The sequence below is a fragment of the Melospiza georgiana genome, chromosome 11, assembly GCF_028018845.1.
Source record: "Melospiza georgiana isolate bMelGeo1 chromosome 11, bMelGeo1.pri, whole genome shotgun sequence".
NCBI classification, from domain to species: Eukaryota; Metazoa; Chordata; class Aves; order Passeriformes; family Passerellidae; genus Melospiza; species Melospiza georgiana.
This window is the reverse complement of record NC_080440.1, coordinates 4,459,548-4,479,944: the sequence shown is the minus strand read 5'-3', so window position 1 is coordinate 4,479,944 and position 20,397 is coordinate 4,459,548. Positions and strand designations below refer to the sequence as shown.

The window sequence follows — 20,397 nt, the reverse complement described above, 5'->3', positions numbered from 1 at the left end:
ACAGCTTCTCTTTCTAATTTTCAAGGCAATACAGGGTTACATTTTGATCATCTCTACCTGTCTTAAACTCTAGCTCTGAGCTCAAAATCCTACCACAAAAAGGGAGTTATATATTGCCTTTTTGGAGGAATAACCGGAAGGACACACAGAGAACAAATATTTTGCTGTCTTTGAGGTCTCCTGTTGTGGACAGAGCAGTTTCCCCAAAGCAGGTGAGAACCTGGACTGAGATGCCTTGGGGACCAGCAGAACTTCCCTCACAGAGCCTCCAGGCTCTGGCTGAGCCCCTCATGATGGGATTGGCCAGGAACCCGTGGGCACGAGGAAGGAACAGGCAGCAGTTCATGGAGCTCAGATCCTCCATCACACGAGCAAAAACCACATCTGCTTCTGAGTGAATAACTATTCACATTTAGAGTCCTGCCTGTGTGAGATGTGAACCTACATTTCAGTGCACATTTGGGCCCGTCCCCAGAACTGTGGACCCCACTAGTGTCACTGTCTCTTGATGTGACTCACCAAGGACCAGAGACACCTTTGACCCACTTGATCTGAGTACCCAGCACCAGCAGGTGCCTCAGTGTCATCATATAACAGGATGGGATTTTAAGGAGTCTGAGGAGAACAGATGTAGATATAAGGCATTATGGTACCCAAGATAAGCTCTGGATAAGTAAAATATCTGTGTATTAAAGTACTTTGCCCCTCCCAGTCACGGTTGCATTAAAGTTTTAAGGCACTCCCAGTGTGCCTCTGTCTGAAGCTTCAAATGCTCCAGTCTGGCCTTAAACATTATTTCACCATGCAAACCTTTTGGCCTTTTCCCCCTCTTCCTATCTGGTCACTTTTTATCAACTTAATTTCTTAATGAGTGCATAAAACTTATGCAGAGCAATGCATAAAAGTTAGCAATGCATAAAATGTTATGACAGAGTCTTTAGGATGATTTATTACATTTATAAAATTGAACATGCAGGCTTCTCTTGCTGGCCAGGCAAACCTGATGCCCAGGGAGAGAAGGTGGCTGAGATTCCCTGGATGCTTTGGCTGACTTATGCTGTTGCTATCGCGGAACCTGTGCTCAGTGCTTGCACCACCATCCAGTGCCATCACCTCATAGCCTGCTGCACAGATGCCAAAAAATGAAGAAGGTCTTGGAGTCTTCCTGAAATGAATGTGGGGGTTGAACTGCAGCGGGTACCTGGGTGTAATCAGAGAACTTTACTGGGCACTGACTGATGCCCAGCTGCCAATAGGATTTAGTCTCTTTGCTGGTTTCAGGACATGGAAGTGTGTTGGGTGTGATGGAAGAGGAAATTCTGGAAGGTGTCTGGTTTTTGGCATGTACAGCATTGAACACGTCATTTTTGCAGCCATTACACTGAATCAATGTCCATTTTTTTGGCTAATTTGCCTTCTTGATTAGCAAGACATGAAATGCCATTATGTGATGACCTTTGGGAAGGGCAGGTGGAAGCTGATATTAAGGTCAACTTGCAGCTAGGCCAGCAGCCTTGGGGGATGAACCATGTTCCCTCCTGATGGGCTGCAGGGATTTGGGTTTGGGCTGCTGGGCGAAGAGCCTTTGTGTGCCCTGCATCCTGCCCTATTCCTCTGAAGGCAGCCACACAGTGCTTTACCAGGCTTGTAGCCCCAGAAAGCAGGCAGAGCAGGATCACTGCAGGTTTGGGGAACACTCCATAAGGGGGAAGGAGAGGCAGAGCTGGCAGGTGAGGGAGCACCCCAGCATCACCTGAAGGCATCCCAATTAAGCAGCATTACTATCCCCATTAAGCAGCAGTCGTTGCTGGTAAGTATCTTTGGACTTAAATCTTAATTCCTTGGGAGATGTCCCAATTAAGTGGATCTTGTGATTAAACACTTCCTGATTAAGTGGAGTGTACTTAACTCATTCAAATTAATAACTCATCTGAAAGAAATCAAGTTACACACAGATGGAATCTTTTTTTGCTCTCATTTGGGGATTGAGTGCACGTAACAATTCCAGTTAAGTATCTGGTAAGTGATATTTTTCCTAATGTGTCTCTTGAAGTGGAATTGTTTCAGGCAATTGTTTTTTCTCCTTTTTTTTAGGGGTCTTTTTTTTTCCCCTTCATGTCCAAAATTTTCCTGTGTATCAATAATGAAATATTGATGCTCATATCTAACATTAAGGAACCAGCAGTTTGATATTACATTGACATGCAACAGAAAAGTACTGATAGGCTCAGCACTGCATACAAGATGAGGTAGGGAATTAATGCATTGGCAGTTGTCTTTGCTGGAACTGGTTAGGAGCCAACTAAAATCTGCCTAAAAGGGTTCGACAACGTTAAATTGCCCAACTTGGCACCAAGCTTTCCCAGAAGATGTGTAGTATCAATGACATGCCTAATATTTATAGTGCCATCAGTATGTGTGTTTGCAACTTTTAAGTTTTGTGCTGTAGTTTTTTCTCATTTCTATAACAAAAATTTGTAGTGAAGTTTGATTTCACATCTAAATTTTTGCTACGTGGAGTGAACCTAAAGAAAGGTCCAGCAAGAGGCACAGCGCGGTGATTCACAGACTGCAGTGATCAGACCAAAGATCAGTTTTCTTAACAGATTGAAAAACGTCCTCTTTTTAGCAAAATCTGTTGTGCTGGAGGACTGTGTGTTTTATTCCCTAATCTGCATTCCCTTGAGGTTAAAATGTATCTGTAAATGAAAAAACCAAGAAAATCATATGGATCTTATTCTGGTCTCTGCTAGTGTAAAGCCAGAATGATGATGACGATGGTGATGGTTTTGTAAGCTCAGTGAGAGGCACGTAAGGGAAAGGAGTTCAATATATTTCATGTCTGCTGCTCAAAGCACGTTTCTCTCTGAAGAAAACCAGTTCTTGAGGAGTTTAGAAAAGCAAAGGAGACTATGGGGCTCTGCTTGAAGGAAATAAGTAAAGCATTCACAGTCCTACACTGGAATGTGCTTGATTTTGTTACATTGCCAGAACTTAAGTGAGCTGCATCACTCAGTGTTTCTGAACGGCTCTGCTCTTTATTGACAATTACAATAAAATATAAAGCTGATATTTAAATCCTGCCTGATTAGTGCGAACAGAAATGTTTGGGGGAAAATCTGAATTAGTTCCACTTCATAACAGAGTAAATAGTGGATTTCAGCCTTCATTTAAAACAAAAGGTAAATCTCACACCCAGAATCCAGTCTGTCTCAAAAAATTATTTCCTTGGAAGTCTAAATTGGGATGCCGATGAAGTTTCAGAACAAAACGGGTATTTTTATACTTTGTTCATTTCATATTTATCACTAGCTTGTTTGCTAATTTTCATTTGCAAGAGGCAATTCTTCCAGCTAACTGGCTGCCTCAATGGGCCACTGATTTCTTTGAAGTGACAGTCTGTAAATATGCATAAAAAAGAGATGCAATTAGCGTGTGTGTGGTTCAGTGCAGCCTGATTTCATTGGCAAGTTTACCCACAGTGTTGATAAGCTACATTATCTAGAAAATTGGCCGCTGAAAAACAGCACCTCTGATTGCCAGCAAAGGTTCCAGATAACAGGGTGCTGAAGAGAAATATAATTGAGGTTGAATATGTTAACCAAGGTGTCACATGCTCCTTAGAAGCGCTAATTTATCAGCATGTTGGAATTTTTATTAACATTTGGAATGCATTTCTACCACACTAATGAAGTGGAATTGGCAGTTCAGGTTTTAGTTATTGTCATTTCTGAGAAGTTAAATGTAATTTCTCGTTAGACACAGTTATGTAAATATATTTGTTCAGGGGCTGAAAAAATTATACATTTCACAAAATACAAATATGTTGTTAAGGAGGAGTATGACAAATCAGTTGCAGCTAAAGTCATAAAAGCCAGCCAAATCTTTGCCCTGCATTGTGCTTCATGCAGCATTTTAGGGCACCTGAAAAAAACAAACTTAGCAGAGTTTTAGTAAATAGTGGAGTCAGTCATTAATGCAAAAGAGGCATGACAAGTAAATCAGTGTGATTTGTCAGGTGTTGGTTTAAGAGGGATCACACTGGGTGTGTTGTGCTTATCTCTGCCCCTCCTTTTTTTGTGTGGAAAGGCTCTGGTGCCCAGAAGGGTGCTGGCTTTTGTTCCCTTCGTTGTTTGACATATGGGGAGTTGGTCTGTTTTCAGTTTCTGGGCTGTACACAAGCATGCTGTATGACATTAGTTGTAGAGTGATGAGAAATTGGTGGAAGGAGAACGGTTCCCAAGAGCTGCAACAGACCCAATTCAAGGCACTTTCACTCCCAATGTTGTGCTTATTTTCTGGAAAATAAATTTAAACTGGTGATTATGGGTAACCTGAAAGTAAGGGGGTTGTGCTATTAGCTGAGAAGATCGTGTGAGTGTATGTGTATTTGAAAGGAAAGCCCTGAGCTGCCCATCAGCAGCGGAAGGTGATGATAGGAAGGGAGCGCTATGGAAGTTTGCACCATGACTTTCAGCAAGGGCAGAGCAGGCAGGATGTGCTCATCTCCTTTGTGCTGTTACCCTGCTTTCCTTCTGAATTAATATAAAACACCTCTGGGTGCTGCCTTTCCTCCTGGGCAGGACTCACAGCTGAACCCTTGGTCGGTGTGCTCACTCGTTGCAGGGGCATCGTTGACACACCGCTGATCCGCTCGCAGGAGCTGCGGCCGCTGGTGCAGCGCTGGCTGGCTGACATTCCTGCTGGGAGGCTGGCCCAGCCCACGGACCTGCAGGCTGCCGTGGTCTACCTGGCCTCCGAAGCCTCTGACTACATGACAGGCCACAACCTGGTCATCGAGGGTGGCCAGAGCCTGTGGTGAGAGGCGTCCTGCAGTCTCCCTTCTCACGGTCCTTGGAAAGTGAGTATTAAAGTTAAGCTTAGCCCCAGCTTTGCCTTGTGTGACTACATAGCCAGCTAATATGAAATTATTGTTTTCTTCTTTCAGGTGTTAATTTGGAGACTTGTATAATGCACAGGAAGAATAAGGCAAAAAAAAAAGGGCAATCTTTCAGTTTTCCAGCATTTTCATGTTTTTCACTGCGCAGTCACGTTTCTGTTAAATTAGTATTTAATGATATAAAAGTACATTTACTGCAGTGAGATTTGGCTATTATTTAAGTTTAACAGGGGGCATTTTAAAAGCAATCAATATTAGCTGGTCTGTGTAGTTTATTGTTCTTAAGCAATTTTTTTGTATTCAAGTTGTTCCAGTGACATCTGTGAGTGGTGAAAAACAGTTGGATGTAGTGTTAAAAAAAATAAATTAGTTCATTACATTTGAACCTGAATGTTGCCATTTAATATTTACTGGTGTTCTTTAGTTTTTGACAGTGTTTTTATACAAACACCCACATAAATGCCCCTGAAAGAACAGTGCTGCACTTAATAGAGATTCATGGTTGGTAATTATAATGGCTCTATTCCAAACCTATTGAGGTAAGTAGGGACTGCTCATATACTTTAAGTTAAATGCGTGTTTAAGTGTTGATACAACTGGGTCTTTGTTTTCCATGATAGACAGAAGTAAGCAAAGGTCATCTTCCAAATAATTTCTTTTTTCACTTGTAAAATTCTGAAGACAACTCTTGGGTGCAAACCAAGGCCAGCTCAAGTGATATTGATACAGTTCTGTTGGCTGAAGAGCTTGTTTTAGTGATAGCATTGGGTTCATTGCTTATAGGCAGTAAAATGTGGCACAATAACCCCATGGTTCTGATATTGCTCTGAATAAAGACAGACTTCCATCCTGAGGGCCCTAAAGCATAACCTAAGGAGAATTTACGGGAAGAAATTCACTTGCAAATCCTCATGTCATTTGTTTTGCATTTGGCAGCTCTTTGTTACCATAACATAAATAATTGTGGATGGATGTCATTGCTTTGATTAAGTGCTACAAGCCCATGCATTGGCTGGCCATTATTGTGGGGAATTGCTGTAATGGCTTCAGACTTGACATTCACTGCTACGTTGTAAGGTATGTGCCTTGCTGACGTACTATCATCGTTATCGTGGATAAAGTGCAAGAAGATACTTGTCTTCATTAAATTTTCTATTAGACCATTGATAATTAATACATATCTCATGTTTCATCTTGAGTCGTTTTTCTGGGGAGTGCTGCTGTTAAGCGACTCAGGGCTAGAGCTTTTTGGATGAAATCCTTGCCTTGTGTGCATGATCTAATTTATTGACAATGCTCTGAAAACTCACAGGCTTAAGTAGAGCTTGATTTTGGATAAATCTTCAAGAAAAACAATTAAGGATTTAAACGTTTTATTATTTTTCTGGGCTCACAGAACCTTTTCTCTCCTAGCTCCCACACTTGCATCATTTTGTGTCATGCTCTGGAGGGCTCGGTGGAGTTCTCACATCCCTCTGGCTGGCTTTTCACCCAGAGGTTAATGTGCAAACATTGGTGAACTCATCAGGAGCTCTTCCAAGGGATCCTAGAGGGGCTTGTATACTATTGCTTGGACTGCTGGTGAACAGTTTGTTGCAGCTTCTACCTAAAGTGTAAAATAATGAACTTTAGTTAATTTGAAACATGAACTACAGTTGGCACTGGAACTATGAGCAGTGTTTTCACTTTCTCAGCAGAAAGAAAAAAGACTGAATGGACTGCTAAGGCTGAAGTTCCATTCCTTGCCTGGAGATGGTTGAAGGTCAGCATCAAAAGGCACTGTCAGGGCACTTCAGGAAGCTGAACTTCACTGCCCTTGTTTTGGAAGACTTTCAGCCAGCAAAGGTCATGCTGTGATTTTCACAACTTTCAAGTTAAAAACAAAACCCAGACATAAAAAAAAAAATCACCTAGACTTAAAAAAAAAAAAATCTAAATTATCTCTTAACTAAGCAGCCTCCAGTGTTTGGACTAGAGCTTGTCTCGCCTGCTCTGTTTGCCCCCAGGCTCTGCCTTTGAAGGGCTGAGTGGGCAGAGCACAGGAATGAGATTACCTGTACAGGCTGGTGTGGGGCTTGGCTCCTGTTGGGGGGAATTGCTGTGTGCCCATGTGGGCCCTGGCCCTGCCCCATGTTGGCCCAGAGAGGCTGGTGGAAGGGGCTGCCTCTCCCTCCACGACACAGGAAGGGTTCAGGACTAAGCAGCCCAAGGGGACGCAGCACTTGGAGCCAAGTCTCCAAGCTAGTTGGCAAATACCCTCACAGTACTTTTATTTTTCATGGCACCCTCGCTTTGGCCAAGGAAACATCCTGGAGGAGACCATGTGTCAGAAGGGAAGTGTCTTTCTCCCTGTATGTATGAGCTGGTCTGTCTCTTCCTAAACAAACACTTTCATCCCTCTCCTTCACAGGCCCGTTGAGTCATCAAATGGTTTGGGTTGGAAGGGATCTTAAAGATCTTCTAGTTCCAGCCCCCCTGCCATGGACAGGGACACCTTGCCCAAGACCAGGTTGCTCAAAACCTTATCCAACCTGGCCTTGAATCCAGGGCTTCATCCATTTGGGAGCTCTGGCAATGGCAGTGTGGCTCCCCACCCTTTCCCACAGAATTTCCTGAGGAAAATGGCTGATTTCCACTCAAAGGCTGTGACCATGCAGTACTGCTTCTGTCTGGGAGCACCAAACTTGGCATTTGTGTTGGGAGCTGTGGGGTGACTGCTTCTTGGGTATGGGGCTCCCCACACTCTGCTGTGGGGGAGCCTCATTGCTACAGCCATGGAGTCTCTTCCTGGGACGCAGCCCGAAGGCCCAGTGGAAGCACCAATTTCCACTTTAAAGGGAAAAAAAAGTTCAAGAGGTTTTTGCCAACGTCTAGAAATATCCAAAAGGACGGTGTCAAGAGTAGAGTGGTGATGCCAAGTCAAAGGACAAGAGGCAGTGGGCACAAAATAATTCCCAGGAAGTTCCACCTGAACACAAGGAAGAACTTTGCTGTGCAGTGACAGACCACAGGAAGACTATCCAGAGAGGGTGTGGAGTCTCCCTCACTGGGGATATACCAGAACTATCTTGCTTCAACACCGTGTTATGTATTCTACAATGACCATCCTTAATTATGGAGGTGGGACCAGGAGACACACTGTGGTCCCTTCCACAGAAGGGACTGCTCATATACTTTAAGTTAAATGCATGTTTAATTGTTGATACAACTGGGTCTTTGTTTCCCATGATAGATAGAAGTAAGCAAAGGTCATCTTCCAAATAATTTCTATTTCCTCTTGTAAAATTCTGAAGACAACTCTTGGGTGTAAACCAAGTCCAGCTCAAGTGATATTGAATACAGTTCTGTTGGCTGAAGAGCTCATAGTGGTGATTCTGTGATTCTGTGAAGAATGTGAGAAAAGCCTTCCCCTCTCCAGCAGGGTGCAGGGGAAGCGGTGTGGGGGCATGCAGAGCCGGGGGATGCAGTGCAGGGGGATGTGGTGCAGGGGGGAGGCAGTGAGGAGGATGCAGAGCGAGGGATGCAGTGCGGGGGATGCGATGCTGTGCAGGCGAAAGCGCCGTTCCCGGCGGTACCTCTAGGAGGAAACCTCAACCTGTGTTGTGTCTGCGGGAGCCGGGCTTCCCAGCTCTGCTATTCAACTTTCATACTGCAGCTAAGTTAGTACTTTTGATATTTCTAAGTTTTTTTTTTTTTTTAAACATTTATGTAGAACACCACATAATTGCAGAAAAGATAATAGTCACATACCCTAGGGCTTGGTGTACACTTATGTTAAAAGTACAGCTTTTATTGGCAACTAAAGTAATAACCTTTCCATGTCAAATTGCTTTAAATTAAACTTAAAAAAAAATGCTGGCTGATACCCACACTTAGTAATTGTCAAACATTAGCATAATGTGGAATACTAAAGCTGCTTAAATCTTGGGTTTAAAAATAATTATTTACTTAGGTAAATTCTCTATTCAAAAGCATAATATTAGATTTTTTTTTTTAAATACAGTCTCCTTAATGTATATTTTTAAATGCAGACCTGAGCTTGACGTGGAAGTGGGGCTGAATGTTACTGTGGTCTCTGTGAGAAAAAAGGGGATTTTGCACCTTTAGCTTGTCCATCCATCATTGCTCACATGGAAAGAAATGTTTTAAGGTTGTACCTCTGAAGGCAGAGGTGCTGTGGGCGACATCTGGTGACCCAAGGCCAGTGGCCTGCAGTACCTGCTGATTGTACCCCCTGCTGCAGCCCCGGAGTGCAACATCATGTTTCTGGTGCTGGATGACATCTGGGAGAAGGATGTCTCAAGGATGTGGGTGTGGAAGGCCAAGGGCAGCAGGTCAGTAAAGTGTTTCATCCAGGTGTGTTTCAAATTTCTGCTCCAGCACAGGACTGGAGCACATGTGGTGGGAACCATTCAAATTTCCAGTGTGAAGCAGGAGAGGGGACATTTCACTATGGGATGTGACTCTCAGGGCTTGCTGCTGTGTGTGAAGAACACTGGACCTTCCAGGAGCTGTGAGGAACCAAGTCCTCATAGTTTTCTGCTTTTGGGAGGCCCAGGCTCGGACACACCCACCTTGCAGAGTCCATCCCCTTGCCAGCACTTCCCTGTGAAGTCCACTACAGCAGAGTCTACTGGTTCTTCCTCAGAAACATGCCAGTGTTTTACTGGAAGTTCAACAAAACCTGTTTTGAAACATTTTCATAAAGAAATAAGCAGTGCCCTTATTAGGGCAAAAGGTTTTTTGGCAAATTCCCACACCTTTGACTAGCAAGTTAGAAAGGGATTGCCCTTCTCACTGCTTTAGGGAGCAGGAAGCTCTGGGAGGCTCTTCCTGCCTTTCCAGCAACTTTTCAGAGGAACAAAATGGAGCAGTAGTACCCAGTTACAAGGAAGTTATGAACTTAAGAGAGTTAAACAGTTGTTGGGAGGGGAAACACAAGGAGCTGAGGACTGAAAATTAGCTAACTTTCCCAGCCTTGCCTAATATCATAAGTGTTTTACACTGTAATTATAAATCTGATTATATACTAATTTTCACACTGTTTCAATTCTTTAAGGCAGGGAAGGAAATGCTCTTCCTTGGAGAACCCTAATGCAGTCCTACAGTACATGCCTTCTCACCACAATAGATTGGAATTCTTCAAAATTCCTGGATAACAGTGAGTGTTTGCTGCTAGATTCTCATCTACCTGGGGTCTTTTGTCCATTCATACCTGTTTCCTTGTTCTCTAGAGCTCTCCTTTCCCCACCTGCCCTACCTGACCTCTTTCCCCTGCTCTGCTGTCAGTGCTGCTGCTGCTGCCCCGTCACACCAGGGAAAAGAACACTGCAGAGGGGCGAAGCAGAGTGCAGACTGCCTAGAAATGCCTCTCAATTCCAAGGCCTGGATTTAACCTTCATTTACTTTCCCCCTAAACCACTCCATCATAATCCATGCTGTATCTGGCGGCTGGGACTCCTGTGGTAGTAAAAGCAGGAAGGCTCTTGTTGATGAGTGAGTGCAAGCAACTCCCACTTCAGTTCTTTCCTATTTGAAAATATGAAAGTGCTGTTGAATATATGCTGGGTGTGAGGGCAATATTCCCTCCCCTGGGAGATGTCCTCTGGGACACAACCCCACACTGCAGCTGCAAGTGCTCTCTGCCATGCTCTGTTTGCTCCCCTGTCTCCGGCATAGCAGGCTGTGAACAGACACACTTTGTGTCTTTGGGAAGCCTCATTAATTCACAAGATACATATTTTTTTTCCTCAACAGTTTGTAGCAGCTTCTTAGATGTGTAAACTGGCATTTTCAGATTTGTATTAAATTACTGAAATAGATTTATGTTTCCATAGGCTACTTCTAATGTCCAGACAGACTTCTGACACTACCTTACATGTACAGTTGTTGCATCAATGATCTGTTAATGCATGAGAGAAGCCATTCACTTGAAACTGTTCAGAATGATTAAGGGCTTTAATTACAGCCCTGATTGAAACAAGGCTTTTGGTAAATAGCAAAATGGCAAAACTACACTGTTTCATTATAAGCCTTCCTTTGATGACAGTGTGGTTTGTCTCTGTTACTCCTCTTATTGCCATTTCACTCATCCAATTCTGATGTTCAAATCCCACCTAAGAAATGGTAAGAGGCTCTACTTTAATGCTTACCTGTGAATAAGATGTTGGAAGTGTTGGTTTACTTTTGGCACGCTGCAAAGTGCCTATGCTGTAACAGGAATTAGATGTGGGGCTTGGTTCACCACTATACATTACTTTTTCCAGACCTCAGGTAGATGTACTCATCATATTGCATGAAACCACGTCAGTGCCTTTCAGCAGGAATTCTCAGGGCAGTGTGATGATCATCTGGGAGACCACTTTTCTCCTCCTTTGCAGGGGACTGTTGCCTCTGGTGGCAGAAACTTTGGTTATATTTAGATCCTCCAAGCAGCACCACGCAGAACACAAGCTTCAATGAACTTCAGCATCTTTCTGTCCAAGCATTTCACATGCTCCTGAATCGTCTACATAGATTTTTTTTTTCTAAATTTCTAATTTTAAACAGATCTTTCACTGCAGAAATGTTGGAAAGTCTCTTCTCAGTGCTAGAAATGGCTTGAGTGGGTCGCAGATGCTCGGGAGTCATCCTCCCTCCTTCTCTCCGCCGGTACTTTCTGGAGTTAGTCTAAGTAGTCCTGAATGAAGAAGCAAATCTTCTCTCTTCCGAAGCTCCTCATAAATGTGCTTGCAGTTAATATGAGTCCTTTTATATTCTCTCCCTTCAAGTTCTTTGGATTAAAACAAATACCGTCTGGTTCTTTTAGCTCTTTTGATTATATATTCAGAACTATTGTGTATCCTGGAAAAGGAATTCTTTTCAGTTTTCACTTTTCTTGACAACAAGCTGAAAAATTTCCCCAAATGAAAATTTCCTGCAAAAGTCTTGGTTTGTTCCAAGACCCATTTTTCAAATAAGTAACGTTTTGATGAAAAAATGCCAACCTGTTCTACTTAACAACTGTTCGTGGAACTGACGAGAGAAAAACAAGGAATTGGAGAAAAAAATTACCGAATCTTTTATGTAGAGTTAATCTTTGAATATTCCTGTTGTTTCAGTAACAGACAAGATGTTGGTACAAGTAGATGAATATTTAAACATTAGCGTTGACACTGACTTATCTTCTCGATAACATATTGATCGTGTTCTTTCTATAGAGATTATTCCAGACTTCCCATGGAGTCAGAGAGCAGCTTAATGAAGTCACAGGCTGGATGTTTATGTAGGTATTTCCTTAGAGGTTGGTTACACAATCTGTGCACAGAATAAACCCCCACAGATACCCCTCAAATGCAAAATCAGTGCATGTTTCTGCCTTTTTATTGCGGGTAGCATGTGTGATAAGGTGGAGATGTTGGTGTTGGGATGCAGTCTTGACTTATTATCTGTTATTCATTCTTTTAAAATGACCAACAGCTTTTCTTTTTACCAAGGCATCTGGAAGCTGATTCAGGCTCCCCTTCCTATGGAAATTGATGTTTTTCAGGCATCAAAATGAACACCACAGCCCTTCTCAGAGACACCTGTAAATCTGTGCCCATGATTTTGGGAAGGCTCTGAAGGGTGCTGTGCCCAGAAGGGTGTCCCACTGCAGGGGCTGTCACCAGGTGAGAGGGTGACTGCCAGCAGCCATCACTGCTACAAAAGCTAATGGTGATAGAAGTATCCTGCTTGGATTAATAAAGGATCTGTGTTGTATTAGCAGCACCAAATGAATTTTGTAGGGGACGGAGATGTATGGAAAGAGAGGCTATAAAATGAAAAACATATTTATTGCAGTAGGATATATGCTAGTGTCTTTCAAGAGAACTTTTTTAAAAAAAATGAACAGTGCTAGGAAGGAAAAACATAAGTACACAATAAATCATGACTCAGAGCAAAACTCTCATTGACTTTCAGAGGAAGGCAGGATTTAATTTTCACTGTAGTTATTAAGAAATGCCTCTTACTTATGTGAAGATCAGAGGCAGAGAACACTGATCTGTGGGACAGTGAAGAGTTGTTAATGCCATTAATATTTAAAGTGGGCAGTACGTTTGGGGTTCTTCTTATAAATAGCTGCTTTTTGCAAGCTTTGCAAAGTCATGCCCATGCTCCAAGAGCCTAAAAATCTTCAAAGAATTATTAGTCAGCCTTGCTGCTCTCAGCCTCCTTCTTGCAGTTCTTGATGTTGGGCTTCTTCCAAAGGGTGTTCAGGGCAGTTGCAGTTTTGGGCTGTTTAAATGATTTTCACATGGGAGGAGCTCCCGTTGAGGTTGGAGATGCCGGTTCTTGGTGGGGCAAATATTTCCCCTCCCCATTACTGCTCTGGGGAAGAAGCAGGCAAGTTTCTGAAGCTGGGGAATGTGGCCTTCCTCTGCATGCAGAAATGCTGAATGCCATCTAAAAGTGGTAATGGAAACGACCCATTCCCCAGGACATTTTTGTGCTTCTCTGAACGTCAGCATAGGGCAATAGGGGAGATTTTATGTCACAGGATTGCTCTAAGTATAGTTCACCAAATTGTCTTCCTTGCCCAGGTTCCATACAGACATTTTTAGGTCTCAGTCCAATTAGGTTTACCCCTAATTTGAGATCCAGCCTTGAATGAACCCTATATTTGGAGCCAAACTTGAGATGTATGATACAATTTTTGATAATACAAGGATCTGGAATTTGGACAGTGCCAGAAAAAATGCATATATTGATCCAGGGTTGTTTTAAATTAAACTGGGTTCCCTTAAAATATTCATGAACTGTAAAGGGTCAGTTAAAAGCTTCAAGCTAAGAGATTTATAACAGACTTATCAAAGCAGATGCGTTTTGCATCATTTCTAACTTTTGACTGGTGAGAAGTTTAGATTTTTTTATAAATACATATACATTTTCTCTAGCAAATGTGTGTGTATATTTATATAGATATAATTTTTTTTCAAATACATCCCCATATGCACCCTCACTCTCAGAACATTTTGCTTTTACTCTCCCGGCGTTTCAGTTACTTTGCCTCAGCTGTGCGCTGTGTTGCCTTCCAAATGCAATGCATCATAAATTCATGATGGTTTGCCAAGTAAAAGAGGGCATTGAGCTTCTTTATGAAGAGGATATTTTTGCAAACTGGACCTCATCTCTATCCCAGTGGAATTTTCTGATGCTTCCCTATTACTCCCGTACAAAACTTTTAGGGAGTTATAGATCAGACATCAAAACCAGTAATTAAAGTCCAACTGACTCCACTTCAATATCTGTCTATCCTTTTCATTAGGGAGCAGAGACATTCCCTTCCTCTCCCATAACAGTCAGTTTAATGACCAGCCATCAGCTCTTCTGCTTCTCAGATTTCTAAGCCTTCCAGGTCGAAGGATCTTGCTTGTGCTGTTGTGTATCCTGTAAGGTGTGTGTGGTGTCAGTCCCAGACACAGAGCTGGGTATTCCAAAATATTGGCACACATAAAATTAAGTGAAAACCAGCAGTTACCAGGTGACCAGTTTGGTTTTGTGCTTGGAGTCTGGATGGATGTGGGCATTGAAACAGAGCTGGTACCTGTTTGCTGGGAGGAGTCACAAAGGACTGGGAAATTCTGAAATGTCTGAAGTAAGTCTGGTGTCTTTTAGGGACATAATTTTTTTTATTCAAGCATATTTTGAAACCTTTCAGAGTGAAATAAGCCTTAAGAGGCCTGTGTGTAGCACTGACCATCAAGCCAAGTTTGATGCTGGAGGTCATGGCATTGATGCAGTTTGTACCAGTTTACCCTGCTCTCCCCACACATCCTGCTCCCATGTAGTTTGCTCTCCTCTGCTCATACCACCCCAGATCACCATCTGAAAACCTACTTAAACAATAAGCACAAGAACACAGCAAAATTTTCCTTGGATTTTTGATTGGTGTTGTTTTGTTAGTTTGATTTTGAGCGCTGGCCGAACTTCACTGCAACGTCTCCAGATAATTTTGAGTTAGAGGAAGTTTCCAAAAAACCTGGAGTGAGGAGAAACCTGCCCATAGCAAGGGGTGTACCTTGTTCCTAGAACTGCTTCAGTGCCTTATGGAAGAAAAACAATCCTGGGAAAGCAATGCAGGTTTGGTAGACCTGACCTCACACGTAGGCAGGGTTTAGCTGTAAAGATCTAATGGACCTCTATAAACTCCTTTCAGTTTTGGGAATGGGGCTGAGAAAACCCTGTGCAAAGCAACATTACAGTGGCATCAGCACTGGTCTCAGAAGGAGGCACATGATGCTCTGTGGAGATCCTGGGTCTCCCTGCCTCAGGACACAAGGGAGCTTTTAGCAGTGGCAGATGAGAGCTCACACAGAGCACAGTCAAGGAGTTTCCATTAGTCTGTGACCTCTGCTTTAATGACCTCTGCTTTAATGTCCTCAGGAGCAGAGAAACTCCTGAAGCTCTTGCTGGGATGATGGGCCTTTGCAGAGATCTGGCTCTTCACTGCTACTCAAGCCTTGGAGGGGTAATTATGCTACAAGTGATTCACAAGCAAGAGAAAGCTTGTAGGCTTTCAGCTGTCTTTAATTTTACATTAGACAAAAAGTGATAAAGAACTTGTTTTCTGTAATCTATGGATTTAACTTTGAATAGCAGGTGGTAAATGTTCCAACAAATATGTATATATATCAAATCAGTGAGTGCCCAAATATTTACATCTTCAGCCAAACAAAGGCTGGAGACTCACGTTGCCTGAGGGGAAGATTGTTTTAGAGAAACAGGTTGAAAGGAAATCAAGAATGGGAATTACAAATCCTCTTTCAGAGATGAGGGGTTGTGGTAGAGAGGAATCATGTTCCTGATAGATCACTGGCTTAGGGAGATAAGCCGGCTTGCAGAAAGGGGTGTCCCGTTGTCTTTTGAGCTGTGGCCCTGTTTCTGTGAGTACTGTGCACATTTGAATCAAAGTCTGCATAAGGAGCACGCCAACAGTAGTCAAAGTTTGTACCAGGTTTCCCAGCATGGGCTGTCAATCTGGTTGTATGGCAAGGGGATGTGATCTGTAGCTGATGGATGGGTCTGTGTTGGATGGCAAGACTAGCAAGTCTATCAGTTCTCCACTGCTAGGGTGGCAATCTGTAGGGACATCAGTGGTTCTGTGGTGGCCCATGGGCCCCAGGAGTCTGGGAACTCTCACATTTGTATTGTAAAGCCCAGCAACAGGGAGACTGGTTTGCCATTTACAATTTTCACACTGATCTGCCATTTTAAATCTGAGAATGGCTAAAATGATGACGTGTTGAGTTTACCAGAGGGCTGCTAAGCAGAGCTAAAACTTCTCTGGATAGTGAAGTTTGTCCAGATGTCCAGTCCCTTCTTGAATCTTATAGGATTGTAGGCTTTAAGGACTTTCTGTTGCATTTGAAGGAATTGGTAAAATACAAATAACCATCAGTTTTGAATTTCCGGTTTTTATGTGCCTTTTATACTTTGACTCAGGAAGACCAAAAGTCCTAGCTGATCTCTATTACCTCTTTCTCTTGTATGTCCTTTCCTTTAAGGTAAACAATTCAACTCATTTCCAGCTCTTCTCATGAAGATTTTTGCACAGGTTTGATTATTCTATCACCCACCTATAAATTACTTTTGAGTAGTTCTGGTGTGTTAGCCCATAACACAGGTTCTGATCCATATACTGGAAAAAATAATCAAATTTTGTGGTTTCTTATGGAAAAGTTCTGCATCATTTGCATATGCAAAACTTCAGTAGGACTTACAGAAGTGAATGATATATTTTCCTACTGAAAAGTTCCCTGATTTTTTTTCAAAGGTGTTGCATATCTCTGTTGCCAGATTATCGCTGAAGAGGATAAAATTTTTTATGTATCTGTGCACTAGTGAGAATTCCTAATCTTCAGGAAGCTTTTCTAGAGCATCAAGAAAAACAACATTAGTATAAGGTACATGATTAAAGTCTGCCTTTGACCTTTGCTTGTGGGCTATTTACAAGAAGCTGGAACCAGACTGGCACTGCACTGCCTGAGCAGAGCAAAAATAAGGCAAGTACAGGACAAATGCCAGGATGAACAGGTACACTTTGCTAAGCTTTGGATGTGTTCAGTGACAGATGCTGCAGCCTGGAGGTTTTCATGGGTATGTGTCACCTGTCATGAGCTGCAGATAGATCCAGGCCCTTTTTAGAGTCAGGGAAATGCAGGCAGGCACAGTGCTCAAGGCAGAAGGAGCAAAACAGTGAAGAAAGTAATCTCTCCTTGCCTCAAGGCTGATGCAGCCTTTCCTGTACATCAACACAAACTAAATCTCTCTTGTCCAGACTTCCATCACCTTTTTATTTCTTTTGTTGTTACCCCTTTTAGTGTTAGACACAAGCTGCTGCTCTTCCTATTCAAGGCTGTTCTTGGTCTCTCTTGACCTTGTGTTCATCAGTGGAATTCCACCGTTCCACCAGTAAAGAGAGATGGGGCTTTTTTTTCTGAACTTACTACACAGTAACAGAGGCTTCCTTGTCTGTTGGTTAAACACTATAATAATGTACAAGCCTCCTTTTCTTCCTCCAGCTCCTTCTCTTGCTTCCACACTTGAAAAAATAGTTATGGCTGGAATAAAGGGTTACCCACCCATTTCCAACCAGGAATAATTGACAGAACCCTTACAGGACTGGTACCTGTTTCTTGACCAACTGAAGCGATAAGGAATGTTTTAGTTATCCAGACATAAAAGTCGGAGTTTGAATCATATAAAAATTTTACTTGGATATCCTTTACTGGTCATGTTACATAGGCAGGATTCTGAATAGCTTGGTAGAAGAGAAAGACCAGATTGGAAAATGGAATGATTGAAAAATGAAATTATTAATTGTTGTACATCTCTGAAGCACAGCAAGTAGGAAAAAACCCTGTGAAGCTGAAGGGACATTGAATTTTTTTGGAATTAGATTTCAATGTATCTGTAACTTCGTGAAAGGAAAGATAAAAACAATCTGGAATTCAGCTTTTCAGTTTGCTATATTTTACTATATGATTGAGTTTAAATGTATTGGTGTATTGGATATGTTTTTTCCATTTAAAAAGTTCTTGTAAATGAACTATTTATTTACATGAAAGAAAAGGATTTCCAGTGCAGCCCACAATACTTCTCCCTCCAAGCTTGCCTTGAAAGAAGGTTGCCTTTTCATATTTGGCTCCAGCTTTCAACGTTCTCAAAATGAAAAAAATAGTATTCTTAAAACTAAATAAAACGTATATATTAGTATTTCTGGCAGAATGAAAGAGCACTTCTCCTGAATAGACCTATTTGAATGGCTAGTCAATGTTTTGTAAGAAAAGTATATTAAAAAGTTGAAAAAGCCTGCTGAATGAAGGTAAGGAAGAGAAACAAAATATAAAATGTGTCATGTGAAAAAAAAAAAAGAGACCCTTTATCCAAGAAGATCTTGGTAAAACTTTAAATGGAAAAGTGACACTCATCAAACGATTTCTATATCATCTGCACTGAATAATTTACTTTTGGGTGAGATTCACTAACATCATTGCAGAGGAAGTGTAATTGAAAATTATGAAAGCTATATCTTTATTGTGTATTACAGCACATGCCTTTGATATGGCGTTATGTCTGCCACAGCGGGAAGTGTTTTTCAGAAAAAGTCAAATCTCTGGGACAGATTCTCAGTGGTGTAAAGCAGTGTTACTGCACTGACAGCATCATATGTGAGAAAGCCTCTGCCTGCTTCTTAGATGGGTAGAGCTAGGGAAGAGCTCTGCTATTTTGTTTATTATGGACAGCTCCAATGTGATCTTAAAATTTCGGGGTCTTCTGCTCAAAGTTTATATAAATATCTATTTTCTCCCAGTGCAGTTTAAGCCAGCCTCGTTAATGATCACTATCCAATGTCACAGGTCGCCATGGTACATCCTGGATCTAAGCAGCCTCTTATTTGAGGTCTTGACCGTGCACTGGCTTTGATAGCACAGACACTTCAGCTTCAAAAGGTGCTTCAGAAGTGGAGTCTGAGTAGGAGCTGGTCTGAATACAGAACTGGTGTCTAAATCGATGAAGATACGCTGGCTAAGGACTTGTAAATGTCTTTTACAAGGTACGTGGCAAGTCCAATGTATTTTTTAATTCCTCCAAGAGTATCTGAATGGCTTAGGCCACGTTCCCAGGTGATTTAGGGAAATTACCCCCTCCCCCTGCCAAGGGCTGGCAAAAATGGGCAATGCTGGCTTAAGGCACTTAAGCAATGTTTGAGCAAAATGTTCTAGTCTGGCCACGGGTGCTGGGCTGAGCTGTGGCTGGGCAGAGCCCCAGTGCCCCAGGAGGATGGCCACCAGCTCCTCCAAGCTCAGCTGCTTCCCAAATGACTTGTGCTGGTGGAGAAAGTCTGCCCAAAGTAGAACACCATGAGTGACATTAGCATTCGGAGAGCATCTGTTCACCCATCCCCAGTTAGCGTATGACTGTCAAATTGAGACACACGTCTCTTCCCAATCCAACTCCTTAACCCCTGCTTTGCCTAACCCACTGCCACGTCTCCCAGGGCCCTTTCTCATGGGAGAGGCAGGCCAGGGCTGTGCTCATCCCTAGGCACATGAATTAATGATGAAGGCCTGACTTCCTTATTAGGAAGCATCCCTCCTGGCAGTGCAAGGAGAGTGCCTGACCCCTCTGTGGGCAGCTCTCAGATGTACCTTGTATCTGCCTCTCTTGGCCACATGCCCTACCCTGCTCAGGGACGTGGGTTTACTGCTCTGGAGGAGAGGTGGGAATTTTGGCAGCCTTGGCAGCTAGGAGGTGTTAACCATCATGAGTGAAAATCTGTGAGGGTGGTGTGGGGACCTGGACTCAATGAGGTGCAGATTTGTTCTGACTTCAGGTGAGCCTTAGCTAAAGAAAGGCCAGCAACCCCTCTTGTAGTCCATGAGAAACGGTGCCAGAGAAAGCCCAGGAAGCAGATTTCTGCACCAGGATTTCCAGGAGTACGTATTCACAAAAGGCAATGGCACAAAGCGCTTTAAAGCACTTTTTCTTTTAATGTAGGTTTCTATGTCTCAGTGCAACTTCCATTTAGTGCAATTTCTGCCCATGGCTGACAGAAACCCTAATCTGTCCTGCTCTCCTGAAGTGTGTGTGTGTAGATGAGTAGAATCTGAGTGTTAATTAACATTTGAATAATACTTCAGAGCACCTTGTGTAGCAAAGGCTGTTTTTTGAAAGAAAAGAAGGTATTTTTGTTACTTTTAAGTAGAGGTCTTTGTGCTGAAGATAACTCCAGAGCTGACACCATTAAGCTGTCAACATTTGCCAAGAGACACCATGCAGTAACCACAGGTTTTGCTGTGCTACCCACCATGGAGTGCAGGCTTCTCCAGGAGCTTGGGATCAGGACTTGTGGTATTGATCCAGAGAGGGTTTTGGCTTTCAATATCCTTTCAGTGCCATTCACTGACAGTCCTGTGAGAAATGCATCACATGCTTCATCCCTAGGCCAGCAAGGTTGCTCAGTTAGCAGCTGG

General features: G+C 42.6%; 1 protein-coding gene across 1 annotated transcript in view; it reads left to right on the top strand.

Moving 5' to 3' along the window:
- Window positions 1-4,822, top strand: part of LOC131088286 (uncharacterized) — a 30,466-nt gene extending 25,644 nt beyond the window's left edge. Inside the window, exon 11 of the mRNA XM_058032211.1 lies at window positions 4,627-4,822. Coding sequence (XP_057888194.1) covers window positions 4,627-4,822 — 196 coding nt within the window. The remainder of the gene's footprint in view (window positions 1-4,626) is intronic.
- Window positions 4,823-20,397: the final 15,575 nt, after the last annotated feature.